The sequence below is a fragment of the Hydractinia symbiolongicarpus genome, chromosome 2 (assembly GCF_029227915.1).
Source record: "Hydractinia symbiolongicarpus strain clone_291-10 chromosome 2, HSymV2.1, whole genome shotgun sequence".
NCBI classification, from domain to species: domain Eukaryota; kingdom Metazoa; phylum Cnidaria; class Hydrozoa; order Anthoathecata; family Hydractiniidae; genus Hydractinia; species Hydractinia symbiolongicarpus.
In genome coordinates, this window is record NC_079876.1 from 13,041,765 (window position 1) to 13,061,505 (window position 19,741).

The 19,741-nt window shown below is 32.1% G+C and overlaps 1 protein-coding gene and 1 long non-coding RNA gene across 2 annotated transcripts; one reads left to right on the forward strand and one right to left on the reverse strand.

Moving 5' to 3' along the window:
• Positions 1 to 2,399: 2,399 nt before the first annotated feature.
• Positions 2,400 to 19,149, forward strand: LOC130629504 (peptidylprolyl isomerase domain and WD repeat-containing protein 1-like). The gene is made up of 19 exons (XM_057442739.1): positions 2,400 to 2,540; positions 5,178 to 5,280; positions 6,086 to 6,186; positions 6,440 to 6,535; positions 6,909 to 6,996; positions 7,073 to 7,175; positions 7,387 to 7,530; positions 8,132 to 8,206; positions 8,292 to 8,372; positions 8,504 to 8,597; positions 8,944 to 8,997; positions 9,441 to 9,484; positions 9,650 to 9,724; positions 10,244 to 10,368; positions 10,516 to 10,573; positions 11,143 to 11,225; positions 12,280 to 12,392; positions 13,415 to 13,566; positions 18,489 to 19,149. Exons 1-19 carry the CDS (start codon positions 2,432 to 2,434, stop codon positions 18,630 to 18,632), a joined length of 1,842 nt encoding a protein of 613 aa, XP_057298722.1. The 5' UTR covers positions 2,400 to 2,431; the 3' UTR covers positions 18,633 to 19,149.
• Positions 14,470 to 15,996, reverse strand: LOC130629505 (uncharacterized). Its single transcript, XR_008981961.1, has 2 exons — positions 15,359 to 15,996; positions 14,470 to 14,803 (listed from the first exon to the last, which is right to left on the reverse strand). It is a non-coding gene; the product is annotated as an uncharacterized LOC130629505 (long non-coding RNA).
• Positions 19,150 to 19,741: the final 592 nt, after the last annotated feature.

Consider the following 19,741-nt stretch of genomic DNA (forward strand, 5'->3'; position numbering starts at 1 on the left):
AAATTTTTATTCCCCCTTCTCACAAAAGCACATGTTCTTGAAAAATTCAGCGCTGGGGAACGAAAATGCGAACATGGGAAGGAAATATAATAATTTTTTGACATGAATTTTGTTTTGGAAATGGCTATAATAAATGAATTTGTGTTGAATTTTTCTAAATACAAGAAAGACAAATGTTTGGCTGCTTGATGAAGCATAGCTAACAAACATAGATAACAAAACTTTCAAAAGCATTCTGGTTCAAAATGTAGAGAACAAATATAAAATCCAGAGTCTTTCGGCAAGGTACCACTTCTCTTTATATTATGTAGACATTTTTTTCGAAGCTCTTTATTTTTTTCGCACTGGGAATTTGAGAGACTACCCGATTTTTTCTTTCATTATTATTCTCATCTTTCGTTGTCAGCTTTTCGTTCTCTACCTACTTATTCTCCTCGCTCCCCCTTTTTTTTCTGTTTTTTATTATCACTACTTTGATTTGTACAGCCGATGGCAGCACAGTTTGGCATATTAAAATAATAAAAATGTATAAACAAAATACTTCTTCATGTGATTACACCTAATCCCCAACACCGCACTTTGCTTTTTGAACTATAAAAGGTCATAATTCAAACCCAACCCAACCTTCGTAAAAATGGGGTCAATATACGGAGGTGTTTTTACGTGTGTTTAACTCAGATTATTTCAGAAAAAAAATGTTTCCGTTGAAAAGAATTATGGTATCTGTTTTTTTTTTGTCTTTTATGACTTTTGAATGTAAAAATATAATTTTTGACCAAATCTCTTTACTATCTACTTTTGTTTGCATGATTTTTAAACGATCTATGTTTTAAATGTTATTTTTATTTTTATAATGATCTATGGTGGTCTTTTTGATATGTATGATCTTGTTTTCATTATTTTAAATTTATTTTAAAATCACATGCAGATCGTTTCAAATAAAATAATTTACAAATTTAAACAATAATTTTTGACACTATCCTGGAAACGATCCCTTAGTTAACTTTACCTAATCAATTTTTGTAAATAAAAAACGTGTACTTATTAACCTAAACTTAAAGTAGGAGTCGAGGGCAAGTTCATTTACCGAAAAATTTACCGGATCCACCGGTATGGTCTTTAGTAGGGCAACATCAGTGGTTGTTTTAGAAACGGGGCAGGCAGTTGACTTTGACTTGTTTAGAGCCCTCTAACATGCTCAAAATGTGATTTAATAAACTTTTTAGAAATGTTTATTGAAGTAGCAGACACTGCTTTTTCTAGTAAAGAATATTCCATTCATTAATAACCTGAGGAACAAATAAAAATTTTCTTTTATCCAGACGACTATAAAGCTTCCATATTTTTTGCAGTGTTCTCTTTTCAGTGAATTCTCACTCAGCTCCAAAAAGGCAAAGGCATCATTTTTTTAAACATCAAATATGATTGTATGCTGTATTCACCACAAGGTCTCACTAGGGATTTGTAAAATATACACAAGTTGCTTTTGGTTTTGTATTTAAACGTTCGTTTGATGACACCCAAGGTTCTGTATATTTTTATTGTTAATCCCTTAACACACCTCTTAAAATGAGCTTAGTAATTGCTAACGTAGTTTAATTTTGTATCAGGAGTTACATATTTCCTGTCATGTCGCTAATTTTACAATATTTTGATTACATATATATTTTTTATACATTATACAGGCCATTTCTAAAATAAAACTATGCCAGAGCTACAAAAAGCATCTGCTAAAAAAATTACCAGTGCTATGGTGTGTGAAAAATTGCACTTTTGTGCGAAATTTACAAGTGCGATGTGAGTATTTGCAAGTGTGTTTCACACTTAACTATTTTTTGTTTTCAATAACATATGTTATTTAAGCTGCATAGAAATGATGTTTGAATACTAAGGAATCGTCTCCACGAAAATACCGATGTGGGTCGTTTAAAAATCATAAAAACGACATTGTAGAAAGTGAAAATATCGTTGTATATTGTTTAAAAATCAGGAAAAGTGAATCGTAGAAAGGGAAGAGTTCGATGTAGATTGTTTAAAAATCAGGAAAACGGGATCCTAGACAGTGAAAAGATCACCATAGATCGTTTAAAAATCATAAAAACGTCATCGTAGAAAGCAAAGAGATCGATGTAGATCGTTTTAACATCATGAAAACAGGATCGTAGACAGCGAAAAGATTGCTGTAGATTGTTTAAATATCACGAAAGCTTTTTTCATCAATCTATAGCCAATATTTGAGAAAAAGAAAAAATTCACGAGTGTGATAAAAGCATTCGTGAATTTTTTTACGAATGTACGGGCGAGTGCGAGGGCGATCACACTCATCTCAAGGAATGGCCTGATTATATATTATATATATAAAATATATATATAACTTATATTGCTGTTCATATTTTTGTAGAGATTGATATAAAAATTGATTAAAGGAAAAATGAGCAGTAAAGGAAGTCCTAATCAAAAAAGGAAATTAGATGACAATGAAAATGATGAATTCATCGGGCCAATACCAGTCCCAGAAGCACCAATTAAAAAGAAGAAAAGTAAGTCTGATTTGAGTTTGTTCTGTAATTACGGGGTATTTTACGAATATAAAAATATTGAAGGTTGAAATTTGCATTTGTCTTTCAACTTCAGAGTTAGTGGGCAAAAACAGATCCTTGTGGAGATTGATTTCCAATAAGGGATTTTCTCCAAGATTGATTTATTTTTTATATATAAAACAATTTTTATAGGATGGAAATCGTTTTCTTATTTTTATCGTTTTATAGTTGTATCAGGAAATGACTCTTTGATATATTTTCATATGTTTTTAAAAAACAATCTTATATTGGACTAAGAAAAATGAAACCATTTAGTAACGATTTTGATAAAGTTCTAAAATGATTTAATACAATTGTCAAAATACCATGGTTGGACCTAGAATGACAAGAAAACATCTCTACAAAGCTAAATATTTCTTTTATTCATGTTTAAAGGTAGTGAAAACATCCCTACGAAGCATACCTTGCCATACTTTCTAAAATTAGGAAAAAAAAACATCCATGCAAAGCTTAAAGTTTGTAATACTTCCTTCTGACACAAAGAAAAAACATAGCTATACAAAGCTTTATTATCACCATAATGCTTTTAAAGCTTATTGCCGTAATTTGTTCTCAAATGAAGACAAAACATCCTTCGAACTTTAAAAGTCACCATATTTCCTTTTAAAAGGAGGAGAAAATGCCTTTACAATCCATAAAACTCTCCATAGTGGCAACTAAAACTACTGCTTCACGAAGATAAAAAAGCTTCGAATGCAGTTGTTGTGAAATATATTTTGACTTTAGAATGATTTCAAATGTTAAAACGAATTATGCTATGTAACACAATCATACATACAACAACAAAAGGATTTTTAAAACTTAGTTTTTAATGAAAGATTTAAAACGATTCAGATAAAAAGCGATTTCCATATGATTAAAAGCAACAATGGCAGCTAAAAGTTGATTTAGACCGATTAGAAAAATAATAAAAATTAACTAAAACTGTGAATAATAAAACGGCTTATTCCGAGGCTTTAGTGCTTCCTAGCAGAAAGACTGCTGAAGTAAATTCTTTAAAATCATGGTACTACTTTGGCGATTATTAACCAAAGCAAATATTTCTTAAATTCAAAGACTGAATAAACTTTAATAAGGGATCAATAGCAGTTGACAGGCTAATTTTGGTGAAATGGCTTTATATTTCGATTTTAAACCCTTATTTTTTGTATTTATTTTCTGAACAAATCTTCTTGTTCTATATGGTTATAGTTTCCTCAAGTATTTGCGTTTTTGGTGGTAATTTCCACAAACAATAATGTATAGTGAGGGAAGGAAATTATTACGCCATATCACAAAACTTCGTTTTTTTGCCCAGCGCAATCAACTTAAGTTTCCTTTGTTGTGATTCTGTAAGGGCTATGGTACCAGCCCTAAAAGTAAAAAAAATTGTTAGTTCCTAACTGCCTCGTTCCGAACTTTTTCGCAATTTATTGAGCGTAACAATTAGCTGCAAAATTTATTAATTATTACGCCTTTGAGGAAAGTTATTACGCTGTAAAATTATGCATAATACAACTAAGCTCTGAAAAGTAAACAATAACTTTCTTATAAATAATTTACATCAATAACCTTTTACAACAGGTACTGAAAGGTTGTATATCGCAGAAGTCGCTGATGACATGCTTCGAAAATGCTTGTCACAGGCACAGAAGCAAAACTATACAGGAGACTCAATTGTTAGAGTCTTCACAGAACATCTCTCCTCACAAAACCAAGGGCAGGGCTGACTTTTGCCTGCTGTGTTGTTTGGGGGAAAGAACTTCTGGACTTCTATTTAATTCGATATGCAATTATTATTATGAACAAACAGCACCGCAGTATTTCTGTAGCTTGAAGGATTTTAGTTAGTGAAAGCATAGTCATAAGAAAAAGACTTTTCTTATGACTGTGGTGATAGGCTGTAGTTTAAAAGAACACAAGTATTCAGAAGATGTTATCTACTTATTGTTTACATCTAAAAAGTAAAAAACGTACGTGTTTTCCAATGTAAGCAAGTTAATCAAGCACACTGAAATAAGTTTAACCATACAACTTGGCCTAATTAAATTGTCTAGGTCACTTGGTAACTTGTATTGAACCCTTAATATCGGAGCGTAAAAATTTCCCGCCATGTTAACATGATGCTGGTATCTATTACACTGCAATTCTGTAACATATGCAAAGTACCCAATCAAAACAAATGATGGACTCTAAAAGCTAATGTTAAAGAACAAAATGTGTCAACAATAAGCTAGAAGGGTATTTCCGTCAAAATAAAGGGCATGATAGAAACTTGTTATCAGGGGAAAAAAATGTAGTGATAATTTAGAGCATTATTCACAGTTATCAGTTGAATATTTGAGTTCGTATTATATATTTAATTAACAATTATGGATGTATAACTGCCTAGAGCTAGCTACAGCTGAACTCTACTTTCATTTGTTGTAAATTAAGGGCGTAATATTTACCCTGGAAACCCTCCGTCACAATAATTACCCTCCCTCACAATATTTGTCTATTAGATATTATGGTATACTGATAGATAGTCTGCACCTTCCTAATTTTTTAGAATTGGGGAAATAATTGTGTCATTAATATCTTTACTCTACCATTTAGAACTCGCATTTGAACAAACTTATTTAAAAAGTTTGCCATCTGCTGAATCATACGAAAAAAGTTTTATGCATCGTGATATCTTGACTCACGTCAACTTCACAAAGTAAACATACAGTTTTATTTTTTATGCTTGTGTGTACTTTTAGTGTATAATTATATCAACCAAAGTTGACTGTTTATTAGAGTTAAACCAATTGTTTTGTTTTATTTCCTTACTTACACTCACTTGAGCACTTGCACACTTGCGATCTTAAAATGTTAATGTTTATGAATTGCCATGTAGGCAGATTCTCCATTTCGCATAATTTTCAACATTATAATTTTATTGGTCAGACAACTAATGTTTTGTATAAATGTTAGCATTTTGTTGTACAGGACTTTCGTCAGACTCTGAGGAAGTGAACATTTTTGTTTAACACGCTAAGTTTCATGTTAGGTAACAATGTGCAGGGATTTTTTTAAAGTTTCAACTTTATATTACAAATATTTATTGTTAAAATTGCATAGTGACTATGATTTTTATTCCATGGCAACAAGAAAACGAGCCCAAATGGTGGCAATATAATTAGAAACCTTCTTTGTACCATTAGATGATTCTTTTATTTAAAGTAAAAGTGAAAAATATTCATACATACAAATATTCATCAATGATTTAATTAATGAAAGGAAGCTACGAAAAAATCGCTATAATCAATGCAAACGAGCACATGCAATGGCTAGATAGTAAATTATCTTTTTATAGTGCTGGCATGGTTTTACTTGGAAAAGACCTGCATTTATTTGTAAATTTCAAACTATAGCTTTGTAGTTCCTCATAAAACTTAACACTGTTTTATTCTATAGGGTATTTCAATGTAAACAAACTGAAATAAGTTTATCTAAGTGTTTGTTATTTTTTCTATGTGTAGAACAGACTTTGTGGTTACTGCAAGCAGAGATGGACATGTTAAATTCTGGAAAAAGAAGGAAGAAGAGATTGAATTTGTGAAACATTTTAGAGCTCATTTAAGTATGACAATATCACAACTTTATAAAGTTGCAGGAAAACAAGTATTTATTTATAAGTCACATACAAAGTAAAAGAAAATGAAGAATGAATAAATAAATAAATAAATAAGTAAATAAATAAATAAATAAATACATTAAATATATTTCGTTATGTGACCTATGTTTGGCAATGCACCTATTAGGTCAAAGGCTATTTTAAGGGAGGTCAGCAGAGTGTATTGAATAATCATATCCTAAATAACTTGCTTACATAGGTGCAATAGAGGATGTAGCAGTGAGTGCCAATGGAGCTTTGTATGCTACCATTGGTAGTGATAAAGCTTTAAAGGTTTTTGATGTCATAAATTTCGGTATGTATAATAGAATACATAGAAGAAGAAAACTGTTGATTTACAAACATTTACTTTATATGTCTATGAATGAAACATACTTGCCATTCTGGGAATTTAAAATTTTTACCAGAAGAAAGTGAAGAATCGTATTTTCTAATTAAACTTTTTAATCAACCCTATTCCCACCATACATTCAGCTCTTTTTTATGTAACAAAAATGTAAAGTGTTTCAGCCATGCATTGATCAACTTCTCGTAAAGATTATCGTTTTGCATACACTATCAAAAGCACATCTAAATCATTTAGTGTTCAGGTGTTCTAGAGCATATATGTGCTGTCGCACATCTCTCTAAAAGCAGCACAAATTTAAGTATTTTCATTTTGTTTGTAGACATGATCAACATGATGAAGTTTCAGTATCAACCTGGTTATTGTGAATGGGTTTTTAAAAAGGGAGACCCGATTGCCACAATAGCAATGTAAGGAATTACATGCAACACATTGTTACCAGTGAAACTGAAAAAACTTTTTACTTTTGTAGTCTAATTTTTTTAGTTCGGAGAAGGAGACATCAGTCATCAACATATACGACGGAAGAGGTGAATGTACTGCTTTTTCCGTATTAAAGCTTCATTCAAAACCCGTCACCCTGATCAAAGTAAGCCATTATTCATGATTAACCATGATATTACTTTATCATTGTGGTAGTTTCTTTTAACTGTTTTTTTTTTGTGTCTTAAATAACGTAGCAACATTACTGAAGGCTGTTTGTCTTCTTTTTGTCGTAAGTGTTTTTTATTCATTGTCTTTTAAAAAAGTCACAAGCTGTCTTTACTTTGTTTTTTATGGTTAATATGGCTCTCTTTTAGTTCAACCAAGTATTCAATGTTGCAATTTCAGCAGACGAAGCTGGTATGATTGAATATTGGGCTGGTCAGAAAAGTGATTTTAATTTTCCAACCAATTTAGAGTTTGAATATAAAACAGATACAGATTTGTTTGATTTTGTAGCTGTGAGTTTTTATTTTTTATTTTATGTTTACACATATTAACTTACGATATGATATTAACTTACGATATTAACTTTACTTTCCTAAACTATACTTTTCTCAATTACATCTTTTCTTTGCGTGTCTGTAAACACAGCTTCTACACTGGAATTACATTTAAAGTTTTTACTTTGACCTTTATTAATTAAAATAAACAGTTTGTTAAATACATGACTTCTTACAAAAGTGAGGCATAGGAAAACATGTCCAACTTCAACACGAAGTAACACCATTAGACTGTAGTTCTAAGATTGATTTGATACCGATTTGATATTGTCACATAGAAAATAATTGCATATTGGAAGTTTAAGTACTTAAAAATATGGTGAACGTGTAACAACGTTTTTTAAATTAACAAAGAAACGCTAAAAACACAAGGCATCATTAGCAATACCATTGCAATAGACAATAAGGTCATATCTTTCATAATTATAAGATAAACACTAAGAGTCAAATTTATTTTTCTTATTACTATAAGTTGTTTGGGATTTGCCACAAAACTGCTTTGAAATCTGCTTTTGCGGTAATTATTATTATGTTGTTACGTTACTTTTTTTTTCTTTAGAATAAAACATATGCAACATCACTAAGTTTTTCACCCGACGGGAAACAATTTGTGACAGCTTCTATGGATCGCAAGGTTTGAGTGATATGATTGATAAATTTACAAAAAACCTTGAGTATTGCTTTCAGCTCCATGTGTCTAATATGGTTTATCTGTTTAGATTCGTGTGTTTAGATTTCTTACTGGAAAAAAGACCAGAGTCTTGGATGAAAATCTTAAAACATTTACAGAAATGCAGCAGGTTACATTTTTATTAGCTGTCTCTATCTTGTCTGTCTGTCTGCTAGTCCATCCCTCCGTACGTTTGTCCGTCTTTTTCTTTGTTTTAATTATTTACTGCATGTAGATTACAGATCGTATTATTCTATCTAGGAAAATCAAATTGTTCCTGATATGGAATTTGGTCGAAGAGCCGCTGTAGAAAGAGAACTTGAGAAAACAGAAGCATTTCGAAATATAAACCCAAGTATATATCTAACTATTATATACTTTCCATTTCTTTCAATTTTTTTATTTTTTTTTATAATATATAACATGTACTTGGTTAAATTCTACTGACAATGACGGTTTTTTAATGGCCAGTATGATATAGAATAAATTAATTAGGAACATGTCTGAGAATTAAAATTAATCCCTACATATGATGTTTGTTTGAAGTAAAATAGCATTCCAACAACTACGGTTTTATAGATATTAACATAATCATGAATGGAATACGTATTCAATCTTTTTGTCTATCAATTATTTTGCAATCATTTCTTTTATTTTTGTCTCACTGTAAACTATTATGCTATTCTGTTTTTTTATTTTAGTATTTGATGAGAGCGGCTACTTTATCTTGTATGCAACTATGGTTGGTGTTAAAGGTAACTTTGTTTGTTTTGAATAATTTTTTGACAAACAGAAAGAATATCTCTCTAATACTCTAAAACAGCAAAAGGTTGCTCACACTTCCTTGTGTCAGATGATTGTATGCAATGTTGTAATTCTTTGGTTTTTCTCGTACCCTGGATGCACCTCACTCATAAAACAAGGTACATATGCTGTAAAACTTGCATAATGCAAACTTGTAAAGTTACCAACAAATTTGTTCAAACAAAATTTGTTGAATCCAAACGAACCAAAGAACATATGTCTGATTTCTGTTTGAAATTACAGAAGTTTGAATTGCATCAGTAATATTGTATTTTTATTTTATTTTCTGTGTTGCTGCTGTTGCACCTATTGTTGTTATCGTTATCGTTGTTGTTTTTGTTTTTGTTGTTGTTATTGTTGTTGCACATGTATTAAACCTCTCCATTTTTTGTAGTGGTAAACCTCTACTCAAATACATGCGTTAAAATACTTGGAAAGGTTAGAGTTTTTTTCTCACACTATAAAAATTTGATATCAAGAAGAAGCTAATGAAAAATGCTTCAAAAACAATATGAAAAATCTGTGTGCAACTATTTGACTACTGCCAAAAATCTCTTTGTGATGCATGATTGGATATATAGAATGTTTAATACTTTATCTTAGAATGAGAACGTTCGATTTTTGAACATATCATTGTACCAAGGTAATCCGAACAAATCAAGTGCTGCAATCACAATTGTAAGTTATTTTTTACAATCAGACTATACGTATGGTTAGAGGTCTCTTTAGTTGTCATCACTGCTGTCTCGTCATAACGTACCACACCCTGATAAGCAAACCCCAAAATGTTGCTATTAGTATATTTCTACTCTAATTTCAATCAGGCAAAATTGTTATTATTTATGTAATTGACAGTTTATGTAAGGTCTAAGTAACACTGCAATCACAATGTTTTATCATATTTTCAAAGTAAAAGAATTAGCTATGCTTAAATGCAACGTACAGATGACCAACTACCACCATGAACATTTATTAGCCAAAAATAAACAAATAAAATTACAGGACATCGTTTTTTAATAATTTTTATTAGACGTGTATAGAACTAGGAACTCCTTCTTTAATGAAATGTGAACCACGATTAGAAGTTGTTTTTTTGTTTCTGCTTTAAATTTAACTGTTTCTTGATAAAACACAAGAATTGTTCACATTATCTAATTTCCAACCTGTTGTAATTAAAAAGTGTATTTCTTATTCTAGGAGATGAAAGCTTCTGCAAATCCATCTTTAGATAAAATCACATCCGATCCTACGTTAGTCTGTACCGGTTTTAAAAAGAACAGATTTTATTTGTTCACAAAAAGAGAACCAGATCAGGGAGACAGGTTGGAACTTCAAAATCTTGCAAAGTTTTCAGTGTTGCTACTAACCAGCAAAGTTCTTGCTGAATGTCTTCAATGTTCTGTAGTTAGTATAAATACTAACAACATAATCTTTTTACAACCAGTCTCCCATATTTTATCATTTCTTAGTGATCGTGACGTGTTCAATGAGAAGCCTTCAAGAGAAGAAATGGTGGCAGCGACACAGGTATGTCTCCTACGGGTGTTTTCACTGCTGTCTAACAGGCAGCAGTGAATAATGACCCCAAAATATTTCTCAATTCTTGCAATTAGCACGGTAAAGTTTATAACACCTTCAACCGCTTTTCTAATGCCGAATTTTGGGTCAAAAATAAGTGCCTAAATTGAAATAACAGAAAAGCTTTAAAAAGCAAACAAGAATTAAATTTTTAATGCCTCTAATAATAATAATAACTTAAAAAGTTCAAAGTTGCAAGTTTAAAGCCGAAATCCCTTTTTGAAGTTTGAAATAATACGGTTAAGTACACTCAAGCCGAAATGAAAAATCGAGTAGCTTCTGATAACACGTGTAGCACTCGAAAGTCAAAACGCTGGGAATTACAAAGTATTAGATTGCTAGATGCTATAACACAATTATGTTAGCCAAAATTATGTGGTTTGCTTAATTTTACTGGATTGATCGAAATTTAACCAAACGTTTGACATAATTTTTATCCAAGAGAAACCTTAGTATACTAGGTAAGCAACGCTTTTTGTTAATGGTGATACATTGACATGACATTTACAATATTTTAGGGTTCGTCAACGAAAGTTCTGGCCGAGTTGGTCGTTATGCACACTACGATGGGTGATATACATTTTAAACTCTTTCCGAAAGAGTAAGCAAACATTTCTTTAACTTACGTAAACTTTACTTTGATTGGTGAAATTTACATAAACTGCACTCTGATTAGTGGAATATAGTAAAAGTGCACTTTAATTGGTGAAATTTACATCAACTGCATTCTGATTGGTGGAATATAGTAAAAGTGCACTTTGATTGGTGAAATTTACATAAACTGCATTCTGATTGGTGGAATATAGTAAAAGTGCACTTTGATTGGTGAAATTTACATAAACTGCACTCTAATTAGTGGAATATAGTAAAAGTGCACTTTAATTGGTGAAATTTACATCAACTGCACTCTGATTGGTGGAATAAAGTGAAAGTGCACTTTGATTGGTTAAATTTACATCAACTGCACTCTAATTAGTGGAATATAGTAAAAGTGCACTTTGATTGGTTAAATTTACATCAACTGCACTCTGATTGGTGGAATATAGTGAAAGTGCACTCTGATTGGTTAAATTTACATCAACTGCACTCTAATTAGTGGAATATAGTGAAAGTGCACTTTGATTGGTTAAATTTACATCAACTGCACTCTAATTAGTGGAATATAGTGAAAGTGCACTTTGATTGGTGAAATTTACATCAACTGCACTCTGATTGGTGGAATATAGTAAAAGTGCACTCTGATTGGTTAAATTAACATCAACTGCACTTTGGTGGAATTTAATAAAAATGCGCTGTGATTGGTAGAATTTAGTAACAGTGCACCCTGAATTGCTGAAGTCTCTACATAAGTAATACGTGTTGCGTTTCTATCACACACGTCGATATCGTGTTAAGAATGCACAAGTAACTTTGGTCAAAATAGCAAATGTTAAATAATTTTTGTGCATATTCCACAGATCGTATTGTTAAAGCCTTGTTTTCAACTACCTGTTTTTGCCAAGCTATGATTGATTTGTTGTTAAGAAATATTTATTAAAGATATAGAAATAATATACCACAAAACCTTTATAATAACAGATAGCTCTTTTTTGCAGTCTTGATAATTGACTCGTGGAGGTTTTACTGCACCTTTCTGTATACACTTTTTTTTGCAGGTGCCCACGTACCGTTGAGAATTTTGTCACTCATTGCCGTAAGGGATATTACAACGGTCACATCTTCCATCGCATCATTAAACAGTTTATGTTGCAAACCGGTGATCCTCTAGGTATCTTTCTAATTTTTCTTTGATTTGATTAGTCTGATTTGTGGTATACTGTTGTTGTATACATTCTCCTATTTGGTTGTATGCGCTATGCTCTAAGAGGTGAAACGGCTTGTCAAGAACAAAAAAATTATAAAAAAATTATAAAAATAACAAAAAACAATTCTACAGCTGATTTGTTGCCCTTACAAACATGAAAACTTTTTGTTACAAATTTACGCGGAAAAGATTTTCTCCGCAGTTTTTTTTAATGTCGAAACAACTAAGCATTGAACTTTTATGTCGCCATAATTGAAATTGGGTGTTAATTTTGGAGGCTAATTTCAACCAACCAATTATATTGCTTACAAAAATTCCACTCAGAATTTTTGTCCACTTGAGACGACGGTTCGTTATCTGAGATTTAGCATGCACTCAAAACATTCAAAACTTCCCTATTTTTATTTTTGAAAAGACTGGTATTTTCTACTTTTTGTTGCTTTTCTAAGCAACTGCACGGAGTGCTCTGTTTCATCTCAGGGTGACCACACCTAAACCTCATAAATAACCTAAAATATGGAGCCAAAATAATAATTGCTGACGAAGATCGTAAGCTGTTTATGGTAGTACCCATTTTTCCAATAATAACTTTTTGTTTTTACGTTTGTGTGACAAAAAATTGAGCATTATGTTTATCTTCCAATAGGAATGATGAAGTCTATATACATAGCTTTAGCAATTTCAAATAAACAGTCTGTCTCTGACATCCCATTAAGAAAAGGCTTGACTCATTATTTCCTTCTAAAATTTTCGCAAAGTCACCTAAAATATGAAATAGTTTAGTTTTTAATGATTTTACCTAAAATTTGAGCTCCTCAATTTTTCTATTTTCTCAAATTATCTAAGTGTTAAATCTGTGGCCACCCTGCTTTTGGTAAATCAATAAAACACAGCTAAGGATACAAAGCCTAAAAAAGTGTTGATACCTTTTTATTCGACGTTTTTACATAAAAAATATATTCGCCACCTTGCTTTCTCTCTTGCAGGTGATGGTACTGGTGGTGAGTCAATATGGGGTGAGGAGTTTGAGGACGAGTTTCATCACACGTTACGTCACGATCGACCGTATACACTCAGCATGGCGAATGCTGGTCCAAACACGAACGGAAGTCAATTCTTTATCACCGTCGTCCCTACGGTTAGTATTTTACTTATTTCGTCCGCCTGTTGTGGCAAATTTAGTCAGGTTGTAAATTTTAAAACTTGATAGGTAAGGTTACATAAGTTTTTGTACGCCTGCACACCGACACTATTATTGGACACTATCGCACGTTGTAGTGCCATGGATAGAAATTTAGGAAATTTCAATGGACAGAAAAAGAGGGAAGAGAAAATAGGCTTTATAAATGAAAATTACGCCATTTAGCTATGTATAGTTTTTCGACGGTGAACAATTTGTAATTATTCTCGTCCTTACTACCACTATTACTTTTGTATTAATTTTGCCTTCTTACATGTATTGCTAGTGGAAGCACTTTTTGACGAACGTTGTTAGTCAGTAATTATAATAAATATAAAAATAAGAATTTTTTTGTGCGCCAACACGTCATCCTAAACAAGTGGAAATTTTTATTTATAAACAAGAACTTTTTGTATTGAGTGACAAATCATTTTTCTGTAGAACAGAATTTCCTATATAACAGGTTAAACAAATTGATCAATGGTGAATGAACACGATATATACAGTTGGCCTTTTCTTATTTGAACCTCTAGATATTTCGATAAAATTCAAGTCACCGTAAATGCTTCCTAAAAACTCTTATTTTTTAGTGCCGTAACCGCCGGGGGGGGTGAGGGGCAATAATTTTCATACTTAAAAACAGGATAAATGATTGAATAATTGCGCAAAACTATGTGACTTACCGTTTTTTGAGGCTTTTTGACTATTCCATTTCTTGAGTAGTTTTAGTTGTAAAAACAATGATTTGAGTCTGGGATTGTGAGTCTAAGGTTCATGTTCTTATAACATTGTTCTTATATAAAAAAGGGGTTAAAGTAACCTGGTCTGAAAAGTATTAAATATGGGCGACAAATAACGCAATTTAGATATACTTCAATTTAATTACACCTGAATAAATAACAAAAATATACAGATTTACACACAGTTATAAAAAGTATAAAAACTTGGGATCTACCTAGAAAGTTCTAAAAATTTTCATGATACAAATTCTGTAAAATCATAGAAGAACCATAGACGTCTAGTTTCCCTTAAAAATAATGTGAAGTAAATACTATTAACCAAAATAAGACTATAATAAATTATATAAATATATATTAGTTTTAGTGATTCATTTTTCACAAATTAATGTTTGCAGTTTACTCTGTCAACATTTTTTTGGAAATGCTGATAATGGCTGTGTTAGATTATGGCTGACCTAAAAACGAAAGAAAAATACTAAAAAAACATATATGAAGAACTCAAAATAATCTTAGCACATTAATGTGATATTGTTCTGTGCCCTATATATTTAAAGATGACAGGTATAAATGCAAGATAAAATAAAATATTTCACCATTTTATGAAGTTTTGAAAAAAAAATCAGGTGATACTGTGAAACGCCAAGTATTTGTGATGTCTGTCTTTCCAAAAAGAATACCTCGTGTTCAAAGACAAATTTTGGAAGTTTTATAAATATTTAATTTTTTTGAAAGTTCCTAAACTTGCCTAAAAGCATCCTTAAAATGTTATATTCAACAGTGACCAAGAATACCATATTTACTCTAGTCTATTATTACTTCACCACTGGATTAGTGTTTTAACCAACAAATAGAGGTGGGTTTAGCAGGAATCCTATATTGCAGGATATATAGGCCGGATATGTTGAATTATTTTTGGGTAAAAAGACTGAGTGTAGTATTGTTTTTAGCAAAACTTAGGAATTTTTTAACAAAGTTTGGAAATATGAAGCATAAGAAGTATAAACACCTACCTCAAATCTTTTCCAGGCTATAAGCAATACCTTTATAACTTTTTTTTTTCAATTTCAATATGCATTCAAAATTGTTGTAAGAGCCTAAACTTACCAAGGGTACAAATTATTTGCACAATAAATTTTCCTGAAACTTATTTTTGTGGGTGAGTGGTACACAAAAATGCTTCAATTTGCAGAATATATGCGAAATGTGCAGTATTAATTTTTGGTTGCCTAAAGTTCAATTATTTTAGCAGAGGCAAAATCAGTATTTTGTCTAACATAGTATTCAAAAGTTAGGGCATTTACAAATGTGCAACATAGAACTTAATAACTTAGATCCTAAAGAAATCAAAGTATGGAGAAATAAAAAAAAATTTAATTGTTGCGGCTAGCTGAAATGGAAAATTTTGCAGAATAATTTTTTAGAACCGTATTTGACTGATTTCTAAAATTTCTGTGGAACATTTTTGCAGATTTGACCCAAAGTTCTGCAAAAAAAAGTTCCACAAAAATTTCTTCCACAGATAGTGTATGCTCATCATCATCATCATCATTCTCGGCTTAACGTCCGTTTTCCATGCTAGCATGGGTTGGACGGGGTATATTAATGACCCTCTTCCAATCTGATCTAGACTGTGTTAGATCTAAACTCAACTTCCTTTCTATAAAGTCTGTCCTTATAACCTCCTGCCAAGTCTTTCTCGGTCTGCCTCTGGGCTTTGCCCCAGGAACTATCAAGTCTCTACACTTTCTTACCCAATTATCCTCCTCCATTCTTTCCAAGTGCCCCAGCCAATTCAATCTTCTTATCTGGATAACATCTTTAATTCTACGGAGACTTAGCCTGCTTCTTAGCTCATCTGAACTCTTTCTGTCTCTCAGACTGGCATTACACATCCACCTAACCATTCTCATATCATTCCTTTCTAAACGGTCAAGATCTTCCTGCTTCACTGCCCATGTCTCACTACCGTACAACATAACACTTCTTACACAGGCCTCATACAACCTACCTTTTACCTCAATTGACAGGACTCTGCTAGTCAATAAAGGAAGTAACTCTCTTTTTAACTTAACTTTTTCCAAGCAGAACCTATCCTGCAAGTAACACTCCTTCCAACACCCCCTTCACTGCCCAACATATCACCTAAGTAACAGAAGTTCTTAACTATCTCTAACGAGCCACTGTTGTACATCATTAAAGCTGGAAATACTTCATTCTCTATAATCTCACCTTTGCAACGCTTGCATACAAACTGTATGCTAATTTTGAAAATATTTTTTACAATCCATGGCAAAAAAGGCAGGATTACTTGAATAACAGGGAAACTGGATAATATAGTAAATATGTACAGTATACTTGATGCTTTTTTAAAGCTACATTCACATGTTTTTGTGCACATCAGGGAGAATTTTTATTCATAACCTCATTTATGTAAGTTACGACACACTTACATACAAATTAAGCTCGTATGTCAGGTTTTTTATGGAGCAAAATGTTTTGCTTGTAACACAATGTAACACAATGTAGTCCATAGGCCAAAATATGTAAGAAAAAATGTTCGATTTAGGATTCAAATTTATAAAAATGTTTTTTGAATATTTGTGTACAAAACAAAATAGCGATTAATAAAGGACTTGTTATCTTAGTACAAAAGTACACAGCCCTTTTCATAAAGTTCATAAAGAATATTATCAGAAAAATGCACTGTAGATTTGCTTGTCAAAGTTTGTAATTCTGATCTGCTGCTGATACTGCATTTTAACGATGGTCGTGTTAAATATAAGACAACACTTATTTTACGTTTTTTATGTGAAAATTTATATGCAATACAGTCTGTAGCTAGCTAGCTACATGACATGCAAATGTAGCTTAAATTGGTCAAACTTTTCTTAAAACTACTGCACCTTTTAGGCTATTAATCATCAGTTTTGGTTCCCAAACTGTTAAGTCAGGTAATGGGTTTGATCCCTAATTACATATAAGGAAGGCCATTTTATAGTTGGACAGAAATGCTAGGGAAATGCGTAGCTTAAGTAAGAGCTTTAAACACTCTGAAGAATCGCAAATGTAAATCACTTTAACATAGCTAAGTAACAAACTAGCTAGAACATACAGCATTTTTTACCTGAGAAGTCTCATCGACTAAACATCCTGTTTTGCAAAACATTGATTTGGAGTTTTAAACATATCAAGAGGAACGGTAACCGATTGTTTTGGGCAAGAAACTTTGGCCTGTGGGACCTGAAACTCAAAGAACTTCGAGACAAAGCATCACAGGAAGCCACGATATCAGGTTCTGACAATCTGAGACCCTATTGGCTAAAAAATCAAATAACGCATTTCTATTGGCTTTTAAGAAATTAAACAACTTCCAGGCCCAGGGTAAAATACTTTATTCTGGACACCGCGCGTCCAGGCTATAGGTGGTCCCTATCTCTCTATCTTCCAAGGCGATTTTAAAGATTCCGCCTTACGCGGCGGAAATCAAAAAGTGCCAGCACCCCTAAAATTTCTAGTGTTCTTATCAATTTTTATATTATTGTAGATATGTATCTCTTTCTACACTTTGGTTTTGATGGAAATTTTTATCTAAATTTTGAAGCCAATTAAACAAAGCAGTTTTTCTAAATTACTAAGATATCGAAACATTCATCGTGATTTTTAACATTAAACCATGAGATCGTTGACGTCTGGAAGGGCGTTTACCGCCAATCTAGAGATGTAAAATTTGAAACTTTTTCACTAGGCGCCCACCATGGGGGCGCCTCGGGTAGTCACTATGTAAACCGGAATTCATATATTGAACTTTTCTATATAGACCCCCCCTCCCCCAATATTAAAATTGTGGTAACGGCACTGATATTTTTTTTTTCTATCATTTGAATCTCTGTAATTATTACCCCTGTAATTCGGCAAAATCCTCTCAGTAATTTTATGCACCTTTTTGTTATTAAATGTGACTGTATTTTCAACAAAAACAGTGCCTTGTTTTTAAAATACACACAAAAATCGACGCAAAATTTTTGATTCGTAATATAAAATTTACGCAGAATTTCAATGTCTCTGGGAACGAAGTTGGCCGAATTTAATAATGATTGAATTTCGGTGTTCAATGTTTTGTGATATTTTTTGTTTTTCCAGCCATGGCTTGATAATAAGCATACAGTATTCGGACGAGTTGTGAAGGGGATGGATGTGTGTCAGAGCATGAGTATGGTGAGAACACATCCAAAGTCCGATAAACCGTACGATGAAATCAAGATTGTGAATATGGTGGTAAAATAATGTTCGGCGACGTAATATTGTTCAACCAGAGCGAGAAACTGCCTTTAAAGATTTCGTTTCAACCAGTAAATCTCTGTCAGATGTCGCAAGAAGAAAATATATCACCTTAACTTTCGTACGGAGGAAATTTCGCGGCTTTGCGGGGTTTTTTTCTTAAAAGAAATGGAGAAATTACATGTCTAAATCGCTCTTTTTTATAGTGGAATTGGTTTTAATATACTTCCACTCGAATTTTACTTAAACGCAAATTTTTTCCCTTTTTTGTTAATTGCGAAATCAAAATTATTTCGCGTTTTAACTGCAATATTTTTTTCCTGCGAAAGTTAAAGGCAAAGTGATGTCGGATAATTGGACAATCGCTGATAATACATGTAATGTACAAGTGATGATGTAATCTTCACCATGTTATCTTCATACCCAGGTTTTTCCTGTTGCTGAAAATACAAAAATAGACTTATTTACCCTTACTCGGTTTATACGAATTTTATAAACACTTTTAAAAGATAAAAAATATTCATCGTTGACTTATTCTTTTGAAAAAGCCTGAATTACCGCAATACTGTAATATGGAAACTTTAAAAAACTGACGAAACATGAAAGTGTAAACAAGAAGATACCAGGATGACCACACCTAAACAACTGCAATTCTAAAATAACTGAATTTCTTTGTACTGGCATTCATATTTTTCAAGATATGAGAGATCGAAAAACCCAGGAGACGAGGGTGCCTTTAATCAAAAAACCTTAGAAACAAACAAAACCAGGAATTCAGCCTTTAGAGCACCAACCCCGTTGCCATGGCATTTTTCCTTTATATTAATTTTAGCGGTCTAATAAGAGATTCTGGGGACAAGCATGCTTTGACACAAAAGTTACCAACTTGCTTCCCAGGGCTTTTTTACTCATCCGGCGCTGCGGTCATTAATAAGTCTGACAAATGTTCGTCTCGACGTCCGATATGCGAAAAGAGACAGCAGATCCTGGAATCGAGGTCGAAATGTTACTAGACCGTTTTTCGGCAATCTGGTGCTGAACGGAAAAAATAACGCTTTTTTACACTGGACACGGAACATTAGAAAAAAGAGTTATTTAAAAGCTTTATCTTTAGA

Excerpts from the sequence above, each read along its gene's own strand:
- LOC130629504 (XM_057442739.1), top strand. The coding sequence starts at position 2,432 with ATGAGCAGTAAAGGAAGTCCTAATCAAAAAAGGAAATTAGATGACAAT. Across the intron at positions 2,541-5,177 it reads ACCAATTAAAAAGAAGAAAA|AACTCGCATTTGAACAAACT; the intron begins GTAAGTCTGATT and ends TCTACCATTTAG. Across the intron at positions 12,393-13,414 it reads GCAAACCGGTGATCCTCTAG|GTGATGGTACTGGTGGTGAG; the intron begins GTATCTTTCTAA and ends TCTCTCTTGCAG.